We start from the raw sequence: 20735 nt of genomic DNA, 5'->3' as shown, positions 1-20735 counted from the left end.
AGGCATCGAACAGGACAGGTCACATGGATCGCCAAGAGAATCCACAGTAAAATACACGGCATCCGACAAGCATCACTTAATCGAGCTACATCGTATTCCCTTTCGAGCGGTCGAGCAGCTGGATCCTTCCCGACTCCTGGATCATTACTTCTGACCACTAAACATCACACGAAATTTACAGCGAGCTGCCGACTCCCATCATGAGAGCACACACGATCCCAGTGAAGAAAAAAGAATCTGGCGCCTGAACGGCTCGTTACGGATAAACACGGATCGGTACAGTGCATTTGCCCGAGATTAACCTCGGGCGCTGGTGTTACTGTTAGCTTTGCGCCACTCGGTTTAAATTTTGAACCCGCACCAGCCTCGACTGTTCCAACGCAGGAATCACAGTGCCGCTGCTGGCCGAAATTTTAGGCATCGTCCCCTGCACCGTCGTCAGAGGGCCGCACGGTGTCGTCGCCTTCCCGCCACCATGGCATCCACCAGACCACCACCACCACCACCCGCGGTCACGTGGGCCCCATCGGCCCCTGCGCCCACGTCCTCCCTGACATGTGAGGGCCTCGAGTCCGACGTGGCGGGCCTCAAGCTTCCTCGTGCTCCGCCCCTCGGATGCCTTCGCCGCCCGCGCGTGCCTGCCGGCGTCCGAACACCGGACAGCGCGGCGCCCCGTGCGCGCGGCGGCCACGTGGGCGGTGGCGAGCTAGCGGACGGGCACGGCGCGGCGTGGTGGATGCGCAGCCTGCAGGGGGGTGGGGAGCACAGCGGCGCGCTGGCGGGCGGGTGGGATCGGATTGGATGGGAGGGAAGAACGATTCAACGGGGACGTGGGGGAGCAGGCAGGGGGAACTGTTCCGTTATTGCCCTCCGTTTTGGAGGGGACTGCGGCGGCGCTGGTGGTGGTGTGTCTCGCTGTCTCGTGCCGGGATTTGGTGTTCGAGGAAGCGTCACGGGGCCGTGGGACCCGCACCGGCCCAGGCGCATGGCCGATCGACAGTGGACTGACGTGGTTCATTGTCTGACGTACTCCGATCTGTCCAATCGTGCAATTTCCACCGACGCCGAGGATGATGATGACATTGCAAGATCACTAATAACGCCGATCACGCGATCAATGTAAAACAATGCTAGGTCATTTGGGAACGTTGTTTGCTCACATTTTTCACACGAAATGAACTGATTTATACGTTTATTTCAGAAAAAAAAAACTGATTTGTGAAGGCACTCCCACTGCATGATGGCAAATCTCCAGTATACCAGGACTTTGAGCAGCAGCAGGCCAGCAAGTTCCCTGCCCTGCAGGCTGCTGGCTGCAGCGCACACCACTGCACCTCTGCAAGCAAGCAAGGATCACGAGACCCCCAATTGCACGGCCACATTCATCACATCATATCCGCACAGTAGCGGACAGGAGCCCGAAACGAAATCCCCAAAGCGCCCCTAGGCCAAATCCGTCCTTGGCATCGGGCACGGCGCCCCAAAACAAAAAAACACCCACTCCATGTGTCCTAGACCCTAGTTACTTCCCCCCACTTGGCTCGCCCGCTTGCTTTGCTTGCTCGCGCTCCCATTTCCCAACGCCCCCGCGCAGTACACCCCACCACCTCCAACGTCTCTCCCCTGCACTTCCACGCCGCTCCGCGTGCGCCGTGCGTCTCCTCTCTGCTTGTCTGTCCGCTCCCGTCCGATGCTGCCGACGACGGCGCGCGCCGTCCCGAGCCGTAGCCGGAGATGAGCTCCAGGAACCGCTCCGCCACCGCCACCGCCGCCGCCGCCGCCTCATGCGCTGCCCCGGCTGCGGCTGCGGCGCCGTCTCTACGGACGCCGCGGCGGCTGCGACGGCGGCCCGTTAAGGCCTCGGCGTCGGGCGGCGGGCGGCGGAGCGGGCCCGCCACGCCGCTGTTGAAATGGGACGTGGGCGGCGGCGGCGGAGGAGGTGAGGGGAGGAAGGTGGGTGGCGGCGAGGAGGCGGGGGCCGGCGCGCGGGAGAAGGCGAGGGAGGTGTCAGTGCGGAGGCTCGCGGCCGGGGTGTGGCGGCTGCGCCCGCCCGAGGCGGTGGCCGGGGCCACCGCGGCCGGAGGCGCCGAGAGGAGGGTCCGCGTGGGTGTCGAGGTATGTGTGCCCGGCGTGCTTCCGCATCTGCGTTTCCAGTTTGGTCTGCTTCGTTTTCGTCTTGCCATGCTGCCGATAGCAAAGGGAGGCACCGAGCGCGTGCTTTGCAGTAGTTTCTCCTAGTGGCAACTATTTTTTCCCTATTTTTTAAGCTAATAAATCATTTTGGTGCTTAGTGAATAAAATGCAAACTTTAAAGATATCTCCCAGTTATTATACCCAAAACATGCTAGCTTGGTGCTCCAGGACACAGATCTCCGGTACTCCTCCTTGTTTACCAGTATAGTTAGAGCTGCTTAATCCGCCTATACTCCATTAGCGCAAGTCAAATCTGGTACGAGCCGAGTCTCCTCATTGAAGCCTGAGCAGTAACACTGCCGATTGCCATGCCGCCGCATTTAGTTCCGACCTGGACGTTGGATGCGTTACACTGAAGCATGGCCATTTATGGAGGCGGCCGTGCAGCAGCCACAGTACGACGGCCGTGATCGCCTTCCCATCAAACCAAAAGGCGCAGCGCTTGCTTCCCCTGTGCTGGGATCTCCTCATGTGATTCCTGCGCGGGGCCCCACAGGCATCGGATCCTCTCCGAGTCTCCACGCCCCTGCCCGGGCAACCACAGCAAATGCGCTGCCCGTGCGTCTTAGCCGTTTATGGTTGGTCATAAGTACAGGGGCACGGCTTCGTTTTTACCCAATTGCTGCGTGGGGAAAGAGTGGTGAGTTGGAGCTTGGAATTTGGATCGGATGGTGAAAGGATTGGCAGGGTGTGAGCTTCTGAGCGGGGCCAAAATGGTTCCACTCTTGTGCCGTGCAGCAACAAACACTGGGTTCAGGGAGCACGTGGTCCTGTTTAGTTGCTTGTCTCGTGCTTTTGGGGACTATCCTAGCTATCCAACTGATGGGGCTTCAATTCTGAACTTTAGGTTGGGATCAAAATGCTAGCTAACAAATGTGACGATGTTACCGACGCTATCGGTGTAGGTTCTCTGTATATGATTCGGATTGGGAGAGGTCTCCCCATGTTATGATTGTTTGGGACCCTATAGATTCTCTTTGTTCTTTGAGAATGTCTATTGAAAATTCACCTTTTTTAAAAAAGATATGGATGCGTGATGTAAGACCTTTCGTGTCCCTTTCAAGTTAGGGTACACAACAGTAACATGAACATATACAGATCTGGTGCTGCTCATCAGATCTTAATCATGGAACAAGTGACTGTTTATCTTACCGTGGTGCAAATAGTATTTTCTTTGTAAAATGTGACCAACCTGGCATGCTTGTGTTTTATTTGTCTCATGTGCCTGTATGACAGCATATCCCAAGGCATCTACAAGTCCAGCTTCTCAAGCAGAACACTTTGGGCCATCACCAGAGTATGAAGAATGAGGCTTCAAGCCCCATTTCTGTTTTGGAGAGGAAGAGTGGAGAGCTTCACAAGGTGAGGGAAAGAACCTACCTAAATATCAACTACTTCTGTTTGTATCAGCCTGTAAAATCATTGACACAGCAAATTATGCAGGTACAACTTCATGCTACTTCCACTACAATGGAAAAGGCAACAAAATGGGAGCCTGAGGACAGAAAAGGAATGGAATCACATGATGCGTATCTGATAGCCAGCCAGCTAAATCTTCTTGACGAGCAGCAAGACACAACTTATGTTGCTAACCTCCAGATGGAGCTCCAGCAAGTACGTGATAGGGTGACTGAGCTGGAAACTGAGCGGCGGTCAGCTAAGAAGAAGCTTGACCACCTGTTCAAGAAACTTGCAGAGGAGAAAGCGGCTTGGAGGAATAGAGAGCATGAGAAAGTACGTGCCATTCTTGAAGATATGAAGGCGGACCTTGATCACGAGAAGAAAAACAGGAGGCGGCTAGAGATGATTAACTTGAAGCTCGTCAATGAGTTGAAGGAGGCCAAGATGTCAGCGAAGCAGCTGTTACAAGAGTACGAGACAGAGAGGAAGGCGCGCGAGCTCACTGAGGAGGTGTGCAATGAGCTGGCAAGAGAGGTGGAGGAAGACAAAGCTGAGATTGAGGCCTTGAAACAGGACTCCCTGAAGCTGCGAGAGGAGGTGGATGAGGAGCGGAAGATGCTGCAGATGGCTGAGGTGTGGCGTGAAGAACGGGTGCAGATGAAGCTTGTTGATGCAAAACTTACTCTCGATGCCAAATACACACAGCTGAGCAAACTGCAACAGGATGTTGAGGCTTTTATTTCTGCATGCAGCTGTGCTAATGGAGACATCACGGTAGTAGAAGAAGCAGAGAACATAATACAGGCAATCAAGTCAGTCAGAGCCCAAGATGCTGAATTCAGATATGAGCCCCCGGCTGCCTCAGAAGACATATTTTCCATTTTTGAGGAGCTGCGTCCGAGTGAGGAACCTGTCATCAAGGAGATTGAGCCATGCTACAAGAATAACTCTGCCAAATGTGAATCAGAAATTCAAGAGGCTAGCCCAATGACAGATATATTCCTCGAAAAGAAAGCCAAGGTGTACTCAAATAAAAGCCCTCAAGATGAAAGCGACACTGAAGATGGCAGCAGCTGGGAGACAATAAGTCATGAAGATATGCAGGGTTCAAGTGGTTCACCTGACGGAAGCGAACCATCAGTCAACAACAAGATCTGTGATGGAAGCATATCTTGGAAAAGTGGAAATGATTTTGAGTACAGGGGGAATGAGAAGCTAAAGGATGATTTGACCGATGCATACCTGACAAACGTGAACCAACCCAAGAAGAAAGAATCAGCCATATCGAAGCTCTGGAAGTCATCACGCCCAAAGAACAGTGAGATATGTAAGAAAGATGCCGTCGAAACAGTTAATGCGAGATCATCCAATGTTCGGCTGTCAGTCGGGACTTACTCCACTGTTGAAAGTGGCATTCAGGAAATAGGACTCAGTCCACCGAGCGTCGGGCAGTGGAGCTCCCCTGACTCGATGAACATTCAATTCAACAGGGGCTTCAAGGGCTGTATAGAGTACCCGCGGACGTCCCAGAAGCACAGCTTGAAGGCAAAGCTCATGGAGGCACGGATGGAGAGCCAGAAGGTCCAGCTCCGGCAGGTGCTCAAGCAGAAGATTTAGAGTGGCCAGAACCAGAAGGTGAAACATTGTAAACCTAGAATTTAATCCAAGGAATAATGTCAAGAGTACTTAGATGCTTCTTTTCCATGTTTTAGAGTAACCTGTAATGCATGTACAACAAGGACTAGAAAAAGGGGACAATGCTGGCCTTTGTGGGCCGGCTCTGGAGCCTTGCTGCTTCTGTATCTTACTTTAGTTTTGAGGTAATGGTTCCATTTTATAGGCTATGGTGAGATCCGTCATGATGTATAATACAGACATATACAAGCAGCAATGTTCAGAAAAATTGCTTCCCCGGATATGAACGTTCTCTGAGATGTTTTACAGTGTATCTACTCCATTTCTAGTAATTTCATCTTTCTTTGTGCAACTCGATTACCATGGCTACCTCCTGTTGTATGTCGAAAGGAAAGCAGTTCCTATATCATATTATCATGGCGAAATACTACGGAAAAAACAGTTCCCCTGGGCTTTTTCTATCAAGTCAGGTGATCCCCTCACCTGGGCGTGGCCCATATAAGCGGCGTCTTTCGGCTGCACAACGGCTAGCTGACCCGCCGCCCCCATTGAACACCCGGTGCCCTACGCCGCCGCAACCGCTAGCGCCCCACTCGTCCGGCCGCGCCAAGCGCCACCTCCACATCGCTCAGTCCTCCGCCGCGATGCAAGATGAGATTTTCTAACAGCCGCTGCCATGTGAGGTGGCTTGATCTACTTGAAGAACGAGACTTGTATATCCTCTTTGACATAAGGAGCGCCATGTAGAAGAATTTTTATGCATATTAAAGTGCAACGTTGTGGCATTAGCGTATCCGTCTTGGTTCAACGGAACACAATGGATGGAGATTGCTCATACGCATCATTTGCAAGTTTGTCACTGTAATGTTAGCACCAATGCTACCAGCATTAAGATCTTGTGTCACGAAATAAGAAATTATCCATAAAAATTGCTTGCTGGTAAACAAAATATGCAAAGTGATTATACTTCAAGTCATATGACTTACAATAAATTGCTCTACAGCGGCACCTTCGTATTAATTTTTATTGCATTCTTTGAATTTTCTCCTTTAGTCAAACTTATAAAGTTAACTATACAATCATACAATAAAAAACATGCTAGATTTGTAAGATCATTACCTCTCTTTATAGTTGCTCTTCTTCTTCTTGAGGGACATGGTCCCTCATATACTTTTTGCACCTTTTACCACCCGAGAAACTGTACCTTTCAAAGTGTCTATTGCAAAATTAGACGAAACTAGAAGAACCTTAATGGATTGTTCTTGCATCTTGATTAGAGAATTATTTGCTTCCAAGTCCAACTTATTTACGACTTTCTCCAAAAAAAACAAAATTGCTAGCCACATCAAATTTGTATATTATTCTACTCGATCCAAACTTACCATAAAGAGTTTTTGCTAGCAACAACATTTCGTGATGACATGTTTATGTCCACGAGAAAATCATTCACCGGCCTCAAGCACTTCTTGGCACACTTGGTTTCGACCTAGCGGCACTCCACCATTTGCAAGCCCACCATCGCGCGGGCAGACAATTCTTCCACCCACGATTCACCAACGTGCAGGAGCATAGGCGTGTTGACGTGGCAATGAGCGGGCGCCAAACCACGCAGCAGCCAAATACCGCGGGCGCAAAGCCAAATACCGTGGGCGCAAAGTCAAATACCGCGGGCGCGTCTACGGTTGGTCGGACACGCTTTGGCACCAAACCAAACGCTTCCCTTGTGTCCACCAATTAATCCTTCGCTTCTATATATACCCGCTATATCAACAAGAATGCAATCAATTTCTAGATTCATGAATCTAATTCCTCATTTACACCATTGGCACCTTTCTCTTCCCCCCTTCTCTATTTCATTGATTGTCCCATGTAGCACTGAGAGCCCATCCCACACCATGACCACCCTCGCCGCCTCTAAAGGGTCATCACCATCGTCCTTCTCTCCTTGCATTGCTTCTCTTTTAGTTGAGAGATCCAACCTCATCGCCAGTTTTGTTAGTCGCCGGCGCTCCCCTTCTTTCTCAGGGACCACTATTCTTAATCTCTTCCACTTCCTTTGTCGCGGATACGCCACCGAGATATTATCGTCGAATCGTATACCTCTCCCAACCAAATCTTGCGGTCGCATGTTCATGCCGCCGCCCTACATCCTTATCCTTATCGCCAGCCCCTGACCCCGGCATTGCATCACAGGTAATTTATAAATTATATATGCATGGTTTGTGATTTTGTTAGCAGTACTCTTACTGTTTTTACATGGGTGGTCATGTATTCCTTACCATGGCGTTAGAATTAATTACCAATTATTTTACCTTGCAACCACACCAGTTTCTACAAGTTTCTGATCCTAGATCATTCTACTATATTGTATCCTCTTTTTGAAACCTACTGCTGTCCATCTTTATTATTCCCGAGAACATTTCTTTTGTTCACTTAAGGTCTATTTATGCTCGATTATTCTGCATGACCCCTCATAAATGTTTATTCTGCAAGAAACTAAACCTTACCAGTTACAAGCAATCCATAGCCACATCACAGCCACAAGACGCACAAGTATTGCACTAGCAGCCCGCAGGAATAGCAGGTCAGTGGCAGTGCAGCCCAGGCCAACAGGCCCAGCACATCCCTCCTGCTGCGTCGCAATGCAACAGTACGCTGCACGCATCTATCTATTCACGTTCTTCTTCCTAATCGCGCTGTCCTCTGGCTACTGCCAGTGTGCCGGCCAGTGCACTATGAGTATGGCAGCAAGGCACGCAAGGCTCGTTTCTTTTCGCCTCCCACACCCATCCTCCGATCCACCACCAGCCAAAAGATAAGCATGGAGCCAAAAGAAACGGCATCGGTTTCTTGCCCGTCATCCTCGCCGACGACGCGCCAGATCTGAGAGAGGGGGATAGTGGCTCGCTCGCCGTGGCAAGGCACGCCGACCGCGACACCCACGCGGGGGAGAACCTCGTGCAAGCCTCCAGCAGGACGAGAGCGCGCCGCGCGCAGCGGCGTTTGGACGGTGGGCTCAAACGGGAGGCGGGCGCTTGCTAGCTGTTTCGTCCAATCCACCGGTTGTCTCCTGCGTGAACCCAAGGTCATGACGGAGAACGTTGATCCGCTCATCAGCCGTCCCCGGTTTTGGTCAGAAGGGGCTCGGGTTTCACGGGTTTAAATGTGACCGGCACCGGCCACCCCTGCTCATCTCATCCTCCGCTCCGCTGTGCTCAGTTGCTTGTTTGCTTGCGCTGCCTGCAGCCTGCTCGTCAGGTTCATTCTGAGAGGTCAGGCATCGCCGGCGTGATCAGGGAGTAGTTTGCACGGTGAAACTCGGGTCTTCCTGATCGTTTTCTTGGTTTGCGTTGCAGGTGTGGTGCTCGAGGTGTGGTGCTGTGTCGAGGTCGGCGGCGATGGAGGGAAGTGGCGCAGCTGACGAACTGGCGGCGTGCGGGGGAGCGAGGAAGACGGCCATTGCTGTTGCTCAGGGGGCGGAGCAGCGGAGGGTGGACGGGGACGTGCCCGTGCAGGCCGCGGAGGAGGTCAGGGAGGCGGACGACGCTGGCACCTCGAGGAGGTGCAGTGAGCAGGAGCTGAGGAGCGAGGCCATGGAGCCGGGGGAGAGGCGGCAAAGGGCGCCGGCGACGGCGCTGTCAGGTAGGAAGAGGAGGCGGGACGAGGAACCGGAGGCCGAAGGGACGCAGCAGGCGGCGGAGCACCGACAGAGCACCGTGCTTGCACCTACTACCAGACAAGAATCTAGCTAGCAGTGACAAATGATGACGAGCGATGACAACACCAATAATGTTACAGGATAGCTTTTAGTTCGTGCTTATAACGGTGCAACTTTTTTCTAGCGCACATGAGGTGGTTATGTACGTCTTGGAGGAGGTGTACACGCGTGTGCTTTCATAGGAGCAAAATGTTGTTGCATTTATGCGAGCTATTACATTCGTACTGTTTCGTTAAAATGATAAACCTTTTGAACGAGAAAAATGAAGAGGTGAAAAATTCTGCGGTGTCCATGCATGGACTCAATCAAAAGATATCGTGCTGACATTTGAAACACTCGCCCATGGTGTGCTGCAAATATGTATCGTTCTATTAGTAATAAAGAAAAAGAAAACAAGAGGAGGCTACTGGTATGTCCTATGAAAAACGTGCACCTTGCATCTGCAAAAACGTGCACCTCTCCCAAACAAGAAGCTCGTGAGAGTTCGCTCGCGTGTGTAGATTTTGGGGGCTGGTCGGTCATCTGGCCACGAGGGCGGCTAGGGGAAGTAGATGTGCATATGGCTAGCGCGGACGCGGGCGTCGTGGAACACAGGAACACCACGGCCCGGGCTTCGGGTAGCTGCACGAGGTCTTCTAAGTTCTAAGTTTGCTTTAGGACGACACACGCCAGCCTCCCCACGTCGAACTCGGTCATAACGCGGGTGAGATATCGTGGGCCTCCCTTGAGCTCCCTCCCGGCCACAACGTCCCGCTTACTCTTTCAAGAACGCCTCCTCCATCAGACCATCACACCATCGGGAACGTCCTGCTCACGACCACCACGCCTTCACCTCCTTGCAGGGCAACGCAACCAGCGCCTTGGAGAGGCGCGTGCAAGTCCGGCGCCTCGCAGAAAGGAGAGCTTGGCCGTGCAGCACCGCGCTGCCGATCCTCGCCGCCTCGTCCGCCGAAGCCCGTAGAAGGAGACGCAGGCCATGGCCTTCGCGCGCGGCTCGTGGGACACGGCACGGGCAGGACGGGGTAGAGCGCGAGCAGGAGTACGAGACCTCGGATGTAGCCACCCGCCTCGACAGGGCGGGAACGCGGCAACCGCCCCGACGGTCTCAGGACTCAGGAGCAGGGCGTCCGCATCGATCACCAACGCGTTCTCACCGAGCTGCCGTACCAGCGGGGACGGTGCCACCGCGTCTACCGTGCTCGTCGTCGTGCCGAACCATATTATGGCCTTGAGCCTCCCCTTACATATACATGTACATTGGGGCATTTACAATGGCCGAACCATATTGGACAAAAAGTCTAAAGGTATCCGACTGCTGGGCAACATTAATGGATGCGCTTCCCATGCATGCTCCTGTGACACCGTGCGGAGTAGGGTTCGTCATTCGTGTGACATGGGGGGTTCCAAGTTCCCACATCACTGGAGCCCGAGGTCAAACGGGCCACGTCGGCGCTAGCTCACACCACCCTTGGCGTACGGAAGGGTGATGGGACCTAGCACACCTGTCATCCCATCTAAGGTGTTACGAACAGTCATGATCACTCCTCTTAGGAAGCAGTGAGGGAGGCAGGTGGATGTGCATGCCGGTAAAAATATGCCTGAGCCCCCTCCGCGACGTGAGAGGGGCAGGTGCTCGGGGACGACGCAAGTCACGCAATGCAACCGGGGCTCAGGAGCGTAGCCCTTATTTTTTTCATTGTAATTTCTTTCAAAATTTGGATAAATTCAAATTTATTTTTTCAGTGAAAAACTGCAAGTCATAGAGCCTTGCCTGCCCCCTCCCTCCGCCACTGCTAGGGCCCACCATTATGCACGGACCTCGCCGTGCCATAGGCGAGAGCTCGGGGGTGACACTCGAGCCTACAGCATTCTCTGAGCCCCCGTGCTTGCGGAACTAGTGACATGGTGCCGAGCTGTGCTGGCCTGCACGTTACAGGGATCCCTTGTTTCGACGATAGCGAGGTATAAGGAGAATTATGGATTGGAAGAGCTATGTTTATCAACCTAATATTGCGTAAACATATTTCTTCCAAAAATAACAAAATTGCTCGCTACATCACCTTTGCATATTTCTTTACTCAGTCTAAACTTACCATAAAGCATTTTCGCCAGCAACAACATTTGTGATGACGTGTTTATGGCTGCGATATGTGAGAAAATTATTTGCCTCCCTCGTGCACTACTCGGTACACTTGGTTTCGGCCTTACGCCGCCCCTATATAACCGGGTGCGTCGGTGCGGCAACAGGCGGGTGCCAAAACAAGCGGCAAGCAAATACCGTGGGCGCAAAGCAAAATACTGCGGGCGGGTTTGCGGATGGAGGAGCGCACTTTGGCACCAAACCAGGCGCGCCCCTTGTGACCACTAATTAATACTGCATTTCTATATATACCCACAATGACAACAAGAATGCATCCAATTCTCTATTCATGAATCTAATTTCTCATTTACACCATGGGCACCTTCTGCTTCCCCTCTTCTCTATTACATTGATTGTGCCACGTAGTGTCAAGAGCCCATCCCCCACCATGACCACCCTCACCACCTATAAAGCCCCACCACCACCATCATCCCTCTTTCCTTGCTGTGCTTCTCTTTTAGTTGTTAGACTAAACCTCGTCACCAGTTTTATTAGTTACCAGCGCTCCCCTTCTTCCCTAGGGACCGCTATTCCTATCTCTTCTCCCTTTGTTGCGGATACGCCATCGAGATATTATCGTCGAATCGGATACATCTCCCAACTAAATCTTAAAGCTGCATGGTCATACGGCCGCCCAACATCATCGTCCTTATCACGAGTCTCTGACCCCGGGGCCGCATCACAGGTAAATTATGTATATTTTCTCAATATTTTTAGCAATGCTCTTACTTTTTATATGGGTGTTCAATATTTTCGTTACCATGGCGTTAGAATTGATTTGCGATTACTTTATCTTGCAAGCACACCCGTTTCTGTTGTTTCCTTTCTCTTTTGGAACCTACTGTTGTCCATCTTTATTATTTCCTAGAACAATTCTGTTGTTCATTTATCTACTAATAACTTAAGAAATAATCAAGCATGAACCTACGAAATGTATATTGTGCAAGAAAATAAACCTTAGAAGCAATCTGCAGCCAGCAGCCACATCCACATCACAACCATAAGACGCACAAGTGTATATAGCAGCACACAGAAACAGCAGGCCAGTGCAGCCCAGGCCAGGCCAGCACATCCCCTGCTGCTGCCTTGCAAAGTTGCAATGCAACAGCACGCTGCACGCATCTGTTCACGTTCTTCCTCCTCCTCCTCGTCCTGTCCTCCGGCTACCACTATCGTGCCGGTCAGCATGAGTATGGCAGCAAGGCAGTTGTTCGAAAAAAAAAAGTATGGCAGCAAGGCACGCAAGGCTCGTTTCTTTGCCTCCCACACCCATCCTCCTCCACCACCAGCCGAAAGATGAGCATGGAGCTGGAAACGTCATCAGTTTCTTGTCCATTCTCGCGTGATGACGCGCCAGATCAGAGGGAAGGCACGACGGCCGCGCCAGCGGCCAGCCACGGCGGGGAGCACTGCGTGCAAGCGGCTGGGACGGTGGGCTCAAACGGGAGGCGCTTGCTAGCTAGCAGCCGGGACGGTTTCGTCTAATCCACCGGTTACCTCCTGCGTGAACCCTAAGTTCATGACGTAGAACGTTGATCCTCTCATCATCCGTCCCCGGTTTTGGTCAGGAGGGGCTCGGGTTTCACGGGTATAAATGTGGCCGGCGCCGGCAGCCCTTGCTCATCTCATCCTGCGCTGTGCTCACAGTTCTTCCTTGCTTGCTCTGCCTAGTACTGCCTGCTCGCTGAGAGGTCAGGCGATCGTCGGCGTGATCAGAGAGAGTAGTTTGCCCGGCAAAATTATGGTTTTGTTGATCGCTTTCTTGGTTTGCATTGCAGGTGTGGAGCTTGGAGTGCGGAACTGTGTCGGGGTCGGCGGCAATGGAGGGAAACGGCGAAGCTGGCGAACTGGCGGCGTGCGGAGGAGAGAGGGAGATGGCAAATCCAGTGGCTCAGGGGGCGGAGCGGCGGAGGGAGGACGGGGACGTGCGCGTGCAGGCCGCGTTTGAGCTCGTGGAGGCGGCGGGCGCTGGCGCCTCGAGGTCGAGGATGAGGTGCAGTGAGCAGGAGATGGGGACCGAGGCGATGGGGCCCGGGGACGAGAGGCGGCAAAGGGCGCCGGCGACGGCGCTGTCGGGCCGGAAGAGGAGGCGGGACGAGGAACCGGAGGCCGAAGGGACGCAGCAGGCGGCGGAGCGGCTCTCCGCGACGCCGGTGCAGCAGCCTGCCGTGGCGCCGGCGCCGCTGCCTCTCCAGCGACTCCTGGACGCGTGCCGCGCCGTGTTCGGTGTCGCCAGCGCACCACCGATGGCCTCCATCGTACCCTACATCCGCGGCATAATGGGTACGTGCCGAACGCCCCCTTATTCCTTCTCGCTAATTATTTGCATGATAATTGCGGCGTGTGTTTTGTTTTTGTTTTTTAGATATTCATTAAATTCGGATTCATTTACCGTTCGAAATATAAGTTCAGTTCTCAGTCAGCACTCAGCACGTCAATTGTATTTGAAAAAGTTGCTGATGATGTTGATGTTTTCAGACACGATCAGGCCGGATGACGTTGGGCTTCGGGACGAGATCAGCTTCTTCAACGAGATGAACACCCATCGTCATCAAAACCCTCCTATCATTACCTGCAAAACCATTCACCAATGCAACAATTTTACGGTAACTATACGGATCGATCGAGCCATGCATAATTTATCAGAAATAATAAGCTGAACCGGAACACGTGTATTTGATCATTGACATGTCCAACTTTTTTGCACGCATGTATCAATCTTGTAGATTGCGGTATTCTTTCTTCCCTTAAGATCGGTTATGCCCCTCCATGATCATCCGGGGATGACAGTGTTCAGCAAGCTCCTCATCGGGTCTGCACGCCTCGAGGCATACGATTGGGTCCGTCCCCGCATCTTAACAACTTTGGGACCACATATGCTTGTGGAGAAGGTGTGAGACCGCAATGTCACGGCGACGTCCCGCACCTGGGTGCTATTCCCAGACGGTGGTGGAAACTTGCACCGGTTCACGGCTATGGGGGAGGAGCATTGTGCGCTCCTCGATGTCCTCACCCCACCATATGCACCGGCAGAGCAGCGGGCCTGCACCTACTATCAGGAGTCCTCCCAAGAGCGCAGTAAGTCAAGAGCTAGCTATTTGTAATAGATATGATGGGTGATGACATGAAAATGAGGGAGCTCATGTCCATTTTTCTTTTTGCATTTTGCCATTGGCAGGTGTTGTGAGAGGTGGGCGGATGAGCCGACTGGTGTGGCTGAAGGAGGTTCCCGTGCCTAGGAACCTAAGGATCGTCAATTTGCAGTTCCAAGGCTCGCAGATCTTGTAGGAGCACAGATTGTCCGGCAAATTCGATTTCTTTCTTACCTTAACTCTCTAGTGCCGATGGCTACAATCGAATTGCATCTACCTGGATAAGAATATAATCTAGTAGTTGGAGTGACGAACGATGATGACCTGTCATGCCAATGTTACATGATAGTCTCTTAGAGTGCTTCATTGCTTATCATGTGTAACTTTGTTTTAGCATGCATCAGGTTATGTATTACGTTTTTGAGCTATGGTGTATGCTTGTGTTGACACAAGGGCCACTTGGTGTTTGCCATGGAAGTAGGTTGTGACAATCCAATGATGGACGAGTCCACCACTACCATTCCTCAACAAAACCAAAAAGAAAATTAGAAAAAAAAACTGGCCCAATTTGGAAACAATTAAGCTCTGATGGATCTGCCAAAACCTGGCTCGGAAACAAACGAGAGACTCCTCGTGACCCAACAACTTCCTTCCCCGATCACCCGGCCCATACCACCGATGCGGCCTTGCCGATCCGCTGATCTGGCCGACCTCGCCCCCGCGCGCGACGCGTCGGTCTCACGCGAGCCGCCGCCGTCCCGTTTCAAACCGCGGGCACCCGTTCCCCCACCAACGCCCTACCAAGCCGTGAGCAAACAACCCCACCGCCACGTAGGGTCAACTTAACCATGGCCCCACTTGGCAGTGGATTACCGAGTCAACAGCAGGGGAAGACGCGGTAAGCGTAGCGTTTTCGGCCGAAACTTTTCCCTCCCAAAGCTCGCGCCTCCCGCTCAGGCGCTCAGCCCTAGCCCACTTCAAATACCCCCCTGTCCCTCCGCCTCCACCGCAGCGCACACCTCACCCGCCCATCTGGCTATCCGCCCCTCACCGACACCCGGGACCCACATGGCGGCCACCCGCAAGCCCCGCTCCCCGCCCGCCGCCGCCAGCGGCGACCACCACCGGTTCCTCCGCCCCGGGGCCCTCGCCCGCCTCCGCGACGCCAGGCTCCGCCGCGGGGGCCGCGCCTCCCGCCTGCCCCCGCCCTCGTCGCCGGCGCCGGCGTCCCCTCCCGCGTCGCCTCCTCCTCCTGCGGCTGGCGACGGCGACGGCGAGGGCGGCGCGGCCGTGCCGTACTTCGTGCCCGTCACGAGGCTCCTCGCGCCGCAGTGCCCCCAGCGGAAGAAGCTCGCGGCGGCCAAGTACGCGGTGCTCTTCTCCCCGCCGCCCCCGAGCCCTGATCTGCCCCTCGAGGCGGTTATCGAGTTCCTGAGCTCGCCTGACATGGTGGTCGCCGCCCACTAGAGTGCCTTCGCAGTACTGTTGTATTAGTCGGGTGTAGCCTTGTAGATTTGTGGATCTATTCCTTGCTTCCTTAGCTTAGTGAGTTACAAAATTTTCCTCGTTTGTTTGTACTCATCTTGTTGTGAAAACAAAGACAAAGAAGAGTAAGTCTGCTATGAAATACAAAATTACAAGTGATTGTGGAAATAAATCCGCAGTATATTTCCAGTTCGTATAGCGGTATGTTGGATGAGTTGTGAGCTGAAATCATTTATCTTGTGGTTGGTACATGGGCGTATGGATATAGAACTAGGCTCATTCAATTGCTTACACGCGTGATCTCAAGGATCAGCGGTTGGTTTGCTTTCTCTCTGCTCTGAAGTTAGTAAGTTTATCCGATTGTACACGGAAATGCTGTCAAACAAGTGACATTAGTAATTAATTGTTGCCTTGAATTGAGCATTACTCATCTCTCTTTTATATTTAACCACTCTTGTCGCTACGCCAATTCAATTTCTCTTTTATATTAATTAGCAGCTCCTTCACATTTTGTTGCTACTTATGGTGATTTTCGACTGCCTCAAGATGCTTTATAGTGCTTGCCACCTGTCAGGCCAATGACATGCTCAGCATTTTAATTTCCTTGATTGATATATGATCACTTCTGGTAAAATTCTGGATATTACTGTTTCTTCCTTTATTATGATCTTTCCAATGACAGCCGCCTGACGAGTGACGAGTCACCTAGGCTTGCTCAATGACTTCTTATTCAACTGCAACTACCATCCTCATCCTCATCCGAAGCTAAACATTCCCTGAACAGAGGTGAATATACTTCTGTTACTAGTAATGTTGAATTATGCCATTCATGATTCGTATCAATAGCAACCTATTGACCATTGCATTGCCACTGTTTAATTTTCAGACCAGCTGCTTGCAGTTTCTGATGGACTGTACACTGCCATCTTCTTGATAGAGGCCAACAAGGAGTGTTGCTACTTTACCTGTTAACTGTGTTCTGTGAAAACAAAGACAAAGAAGATTAAGTCTGCTATGAAATACAAAATTACAAGAGATTGGGGAAATAAATCTGCGGTATATGTCCAGTTCCTATTACGGTATGTTGGACGAGTTGTGAGCTGGAATCATTTAGCTTAAAGTTGGTACGTGGGCATATGGATATAGAACTAGGCTCATTCAATTGCTTACATGTGTGATCTCAAGGATCGGCGGTCGGTTTCCTTTCTCTCTACTCTGTAGTTGGTATGTTTATCTGATTGTACAACGGAAATGCTGTCAAACAAGTGACAATAGTAATTAATTGTTGCCTTCAATTGAACATTACTCATCTCTCTTTTATATTTAATCACTCTTGTTGGTACGCTAATTCAATTTCTCTTTTATATGAACTCTCCAATTAGCAGTTCCTTCACAGCTTGTTGCTACTTATGGTGATTTTTCGCCTACCTCAAGATGCCTTCTAGCGCTTGCCACCTGTCAGGCGAATGACATGCTCAGCATTTTAATTTCCTTTTTTGATATACGGTCATTTCTGTTACAATCCTGAATATTACCGCTTCTTCCTTTATTATGATCTTCTGAATGACATGTCACCTAGGCTTGCTCAGTGACTTCTACCTTATTCAACTGCAACCATCTTCCGCATCCTCATCCGAAGCTAAACATTCCCTGAACAGAGGTTAATGTACATATGTTACTAGTAATGTCGAATTATGCCATTCATGGTTCGTATCAATAGCATCCTTTCAGCACTGCCACTGTTTAATTTTCAGAACAGCTGCTTGCAGTTTTTGATGGACAGTACACTGCCATCTTCTTGATAGAGGCCAACAAGGAGTGTTGCTACTTTGCCTGTTAACTGTATTCTATGCATCTTGTTTAGCTTATAAACAATTGCAGTAGCGAACTGTGGGGTTTCAATTGGATATCGAGTTATCGACCATCTTACATATCACTCCTACTGAATGTAGTGCCATCTTGAGTTATTTGTTACTAGTTCATTGCTGCACCATCTTGTCTTAACAATTGTTCTCCACTGGTAGTCTATTTTCCATAGCAGTAACTGATTCATGCCTAGTTGTATCATGATAATAATGTGCTTACAGTTATTGTAATTTCCATGTCCGTATAAAAAGATATCAAGTTTCAGTTGAGTATAGCTTTATTAAAAATGTTTGAACATGACATGACATGAAGCTGATTTGATTTTTTTCTAGTCCAACACTTTAACTGTTTCTTGTTTGGAATGAAGTATTTCTTGTTATTATCTTCTTGTGAACCAGCTGTGGCTATGCCCTTGAGTAATACTGGTGGGAGTGGGATGATCTCAGGCCTATTGTTTCTGATGTGTTGATGGTCGCTAACTTTATCGAGCAACAAAAGGTAACTCTATAAACCCTAAACTCTATAGAGCAATACCTTATGGATTCGTGGATCTGTTCCTCACTTGTTTTGTTAGCTTAGTGTGCTATAAAATTTTCGTTGTTTGTTTGTACTTATCTTGATGTGGAAAAAGGACAGAAGGACAAATCTGCTATGAAATACAAAATTACCATAAGTTGGGGAAAGAAAATCACAGTATGATGTCCAGTTCGTATCATGATATGTTGCATAATTTATGAACTGAAATCATTTAGTTTATGATTCTCACATGTGCATATGGATAGAACTAGGCTCATTCGATTGCTAGTTACATGCGATTGTGATCTTGTTGATCTGATGCTGGTGTTTTTCCTCCCGTTCCCTGCTCAGAGTTTAGCATATTTATCTGACTGTACCAAAAAATTATGCCAAACAAGTGGAGTTAGTGATTAATCAGAGTTGAATTTTTGGTCAACCTTGCTCTTCTCCTTGTATTTACTCACTCATTTTGTTGTTACATCAATTCAACTTTATTGCATTTAGATTACACGAACTCTTTAATTAGGAGTTCATTCACAGCTTTTTTTTTGAGAGTAGTTCATTCACAGCTTATTGCTGCTTATGGTGAGTTTTTGGCATATCTCAAGATGGCATTCTAGTCTTGCCACCTCTCAGGCAATTGACACATGCTGAGCATCTTAATTTCCGTTTTTGATCTTTGATGGTTTCCGGCATAACCCGCATAATTCTGGATACTACCTAATTCTTGATTTATTATAACATATGCCTCTTGATCTTTGTGATGATGTGTCACCTAGACTCGCTCACTGAATTTTATCTTATTTAACTGCAACCATCATCCCCATTCGAAGTCAGTGTATCCGCTCCCTGCATTGAGTTGAATGCACATGGCCTTCATGGCCATATCATCATTAATATCATTTCAACACCGTTCCATTCCTGACTGGCTGCTTGCTGTCTCTTATGCACTGAATACTGTCATCTTATTGATAGAGACCAATAGGGAGTGTTAAGGGCTGTTAACTATGGCTCTGTTTGCTTCGCGTCCAAACTCGTTGTGCCTGGACTTCGGCGCGCCAGACTCGTTTAGGCCACCGTTTGGCTCACGTCCGCATGTTCGGCACGCCACAATTGCTTTGCTGAGCTCCTGTTGTTTTCTGCGCCAAAACACGCCTAAAGTCTGGCGGACGATTCGTCCGCCAGACTTGGCGGCGTCACCTCAGCGTTGATTGCTGGGTCACAAGCCAAACAGGGCCTATGTTTCTCACATCTTGTTCATTTTGGAAACAATTGCATAGTGAACCGGTGGGATTTTCAATTGGATATCAAACCATCTTACTTGCAGTAGTGAACAGCTTGTCTTCTCTTCAGTTAATTTTTCCAGGATTCTGCATTTCTGAAATTGTGAGTGATAAGAGTTTGCCCAGTTTGTCTCCTTTTCTTTATTCGATAAACAGAGTTTGCCGAGATTCAAATAGATAACATTATCTCTTTCCAAGGATTTTTCATTCCATCATAAACAGTCATCAGTTAAATTGATTGGTAGGCATGGGTCTGAGAGAAAACATAGGTCGGTTTTCAGTCTATTTCAGCTTATGGATTTCAGTGGGGGTTGTCTGTCTTCCTGTTACATGCGGAAGGTTTCTTGATCCTTCTAAAGTACGGCCCGTAAATCAAAAGCTGTCAGGCACATAAACTGGATGTTAATATGTCTAGTCGATTAACATGATGGATGAGTGAGACACTTTTGAAAGGAGCATATAAGTTTTTCTTATTTAAAGTCGAACTGTTTTGTGATGAAATTTTGCAAAGCGATGCATTTAACTTTTGAGATGCCGTTCCTCTCGCGTGTCTTAGCATTTGCCCTTCAATTAACAGGCAGGAGCAGGACAAAGGGATAAGAACTACTTGTACTTGCGTCCCTTCTGTCAGTTTACTGACAGTGGGAGAGGAGAAGCTAATCGGTGAACAAATCAAGACCTGAATGTGCAATGAACTGAGCTCAACTGCTGTGAGCCTTCTGGACCAAGGAGGCTAGGACAACAAATGGTGAGAAGCAGACAGATTTGTTTTGGAGGGAAAAAGATATTCTGAAGGTGAGTCAACACTAAGCTCATACACGTCTCTTTCTTTCAGCTTGGATACCATAGTTTAACATTAGGCAAGATGAGATCTAAAAAATAGGCACTACAGTGCACTGACTACTCATGCATACCCATTATCTGCTACCACTTTTGGTCATCATGTGCTTGGTTGGATAAATTACACGATACTCTAATCTCTGGTATCCCAGTATAGGGTCACATGCCTGGTTCCTGAAAACCAAATCAGTGTAAGCATACTGATTATACTGAACTCCAGATCTGCAAGGTGTTACTGTGAGATGTACGCAGAATGTTCCAGAATTCTGCTGGGAGATGCCCGGCCGATCCAGCAAAAGGCGAAAGCAACACGACTCGTTCTTGGCCCGTCGATTCCATCCATGGCCCATTCCCATATCCTGCCCGACCAAGAGCAGCCGTCCGTGGCGCGACCCTGGCCCACACCCTCGTCGTCACCTTGTATCCCGGCACGGGCCCACGTCTCCCTCTGCTAGTGGGGCCAGCTGATGCAAGCGAGCGGAACCCCCGTCCACACATTTCCTCGCGGGAGAAATCCTTTGCTCGCCGCAGGAAAATGCGACGGCCCCAAATAAAAACGATCGCGG

At 50.1% G+C, this 20735-nt stretch overlaps 2 protein-coding genes, 1 long non-coding RNA gene and 1 pseudogene across 3 annotated transcripts; all 4 read left to right on the top strand.

The window, feature by feature from the left end:
• Positions 1–1532: 1532 nt before the first annotated feature.
• LOC101775887 (CAP-Gly domain-containing linker protein 1) lies at positions 1533–5516 on the top strand. The gene is made up of 3 exons (XM_004976816.3): positions 1533–2115; positions 3430–3555; positions 3637–5516. The coding sequence occupies exons 1-3, from the start codon at positions 1735–1737 to the stop codon at positions 5209–5211; spliced, it is 2082 nt and encodes a 693-aa protein (XP_004976873.1). The 5' UTR covers positions 1533–1734; the 3' UTR covers positions 5212–5516.
• Positions 5517–12907: 7391 nt separating this feature from the next.
• On the top strand, positions 12908–14375 carry LOC101777659 (annotated as a pseudogene).
• An 818-nt stretch (positions 14376–15193) lies between these two features.
• LOC101775470 (microtubule-associated protein tau-like) lies at positions 15194–15847 on the top strand. Its single transcript, XM_004976815.3, has one exon. The coding sequence runs from the start codon at positions 15248–15250 to the stop codon at positions 15644–15646; it is 399 nt and encodes a 132-aa protein (XP_004976872.1). The 5' UTR covers positions 15194–15247; the 3' UTR covers positions 15647–15847.
• Positions 15848–16394: 547 nt separating this feature from the next.
• On the top strand, positions 16395–20118 carry LOC111258025. The gene is made up of 3 exons (XR_002678653.1): positions 16395–16450; positions 16551–18028; positions 19907–20118. It is a non-coding gene; the product is annotated as an uncharacterized LOC111258025 (long non-coding RNA).
• Positions 20119–20735: the final 617 nt, after the last annotated feature.

The sequence above is a fragment of the Setaria italica genome, chromosome VII, assembly GCF_000263155.2.
Source record: "Setaria italica strain Yugu1 chromosome VII, Setaria_italica_v2.0, whole genome shotgun sequence".
In the NCBI taxonomy this organism is placed as follows: domain Eukaryota; kingdom Viridiplantae; phylum Streptophyta; class Magnoliopsida; order Poales; family Poaceae; genus Setaria; species Setaria italica.
This window is presented reverse-complemented; position numbering and strand designations above follow the sequence as displayed.

Excerpts from the sequence above, each read along its gene's own strand:
- LOC101775887 (XM_004976816.3), top strand. The coding sequence starts at position 1,735 with ATGAGCTCCAGGAACCGCTCCGCCACCGCCACCGCCGCCGCCGCCGCC. Across the intron at positions 2,116-3,429 it reads GGGTCCGCGTGGGTGTCGAG|CATATCCCAAGGCATCTACA; the intron begins GTATGTGTGCCC and ends CCTGTATGACAG. Across the intron at positions 3,556-3,636 it reads AGAGTGGAGAGCTTCACAAG|GTACAACTTCATGCTACTTC; the intron begins GTGAGGGAAAGA and ends CAAATTATGCAG.
- LOC101775470 (XM_004976815.3), top strand. The coding sequence starts at position 15,248 with ATGGCGGCCACCCGCAAGCCCCGCTCCCCGCCCGCCGCCGCCAGCGGC.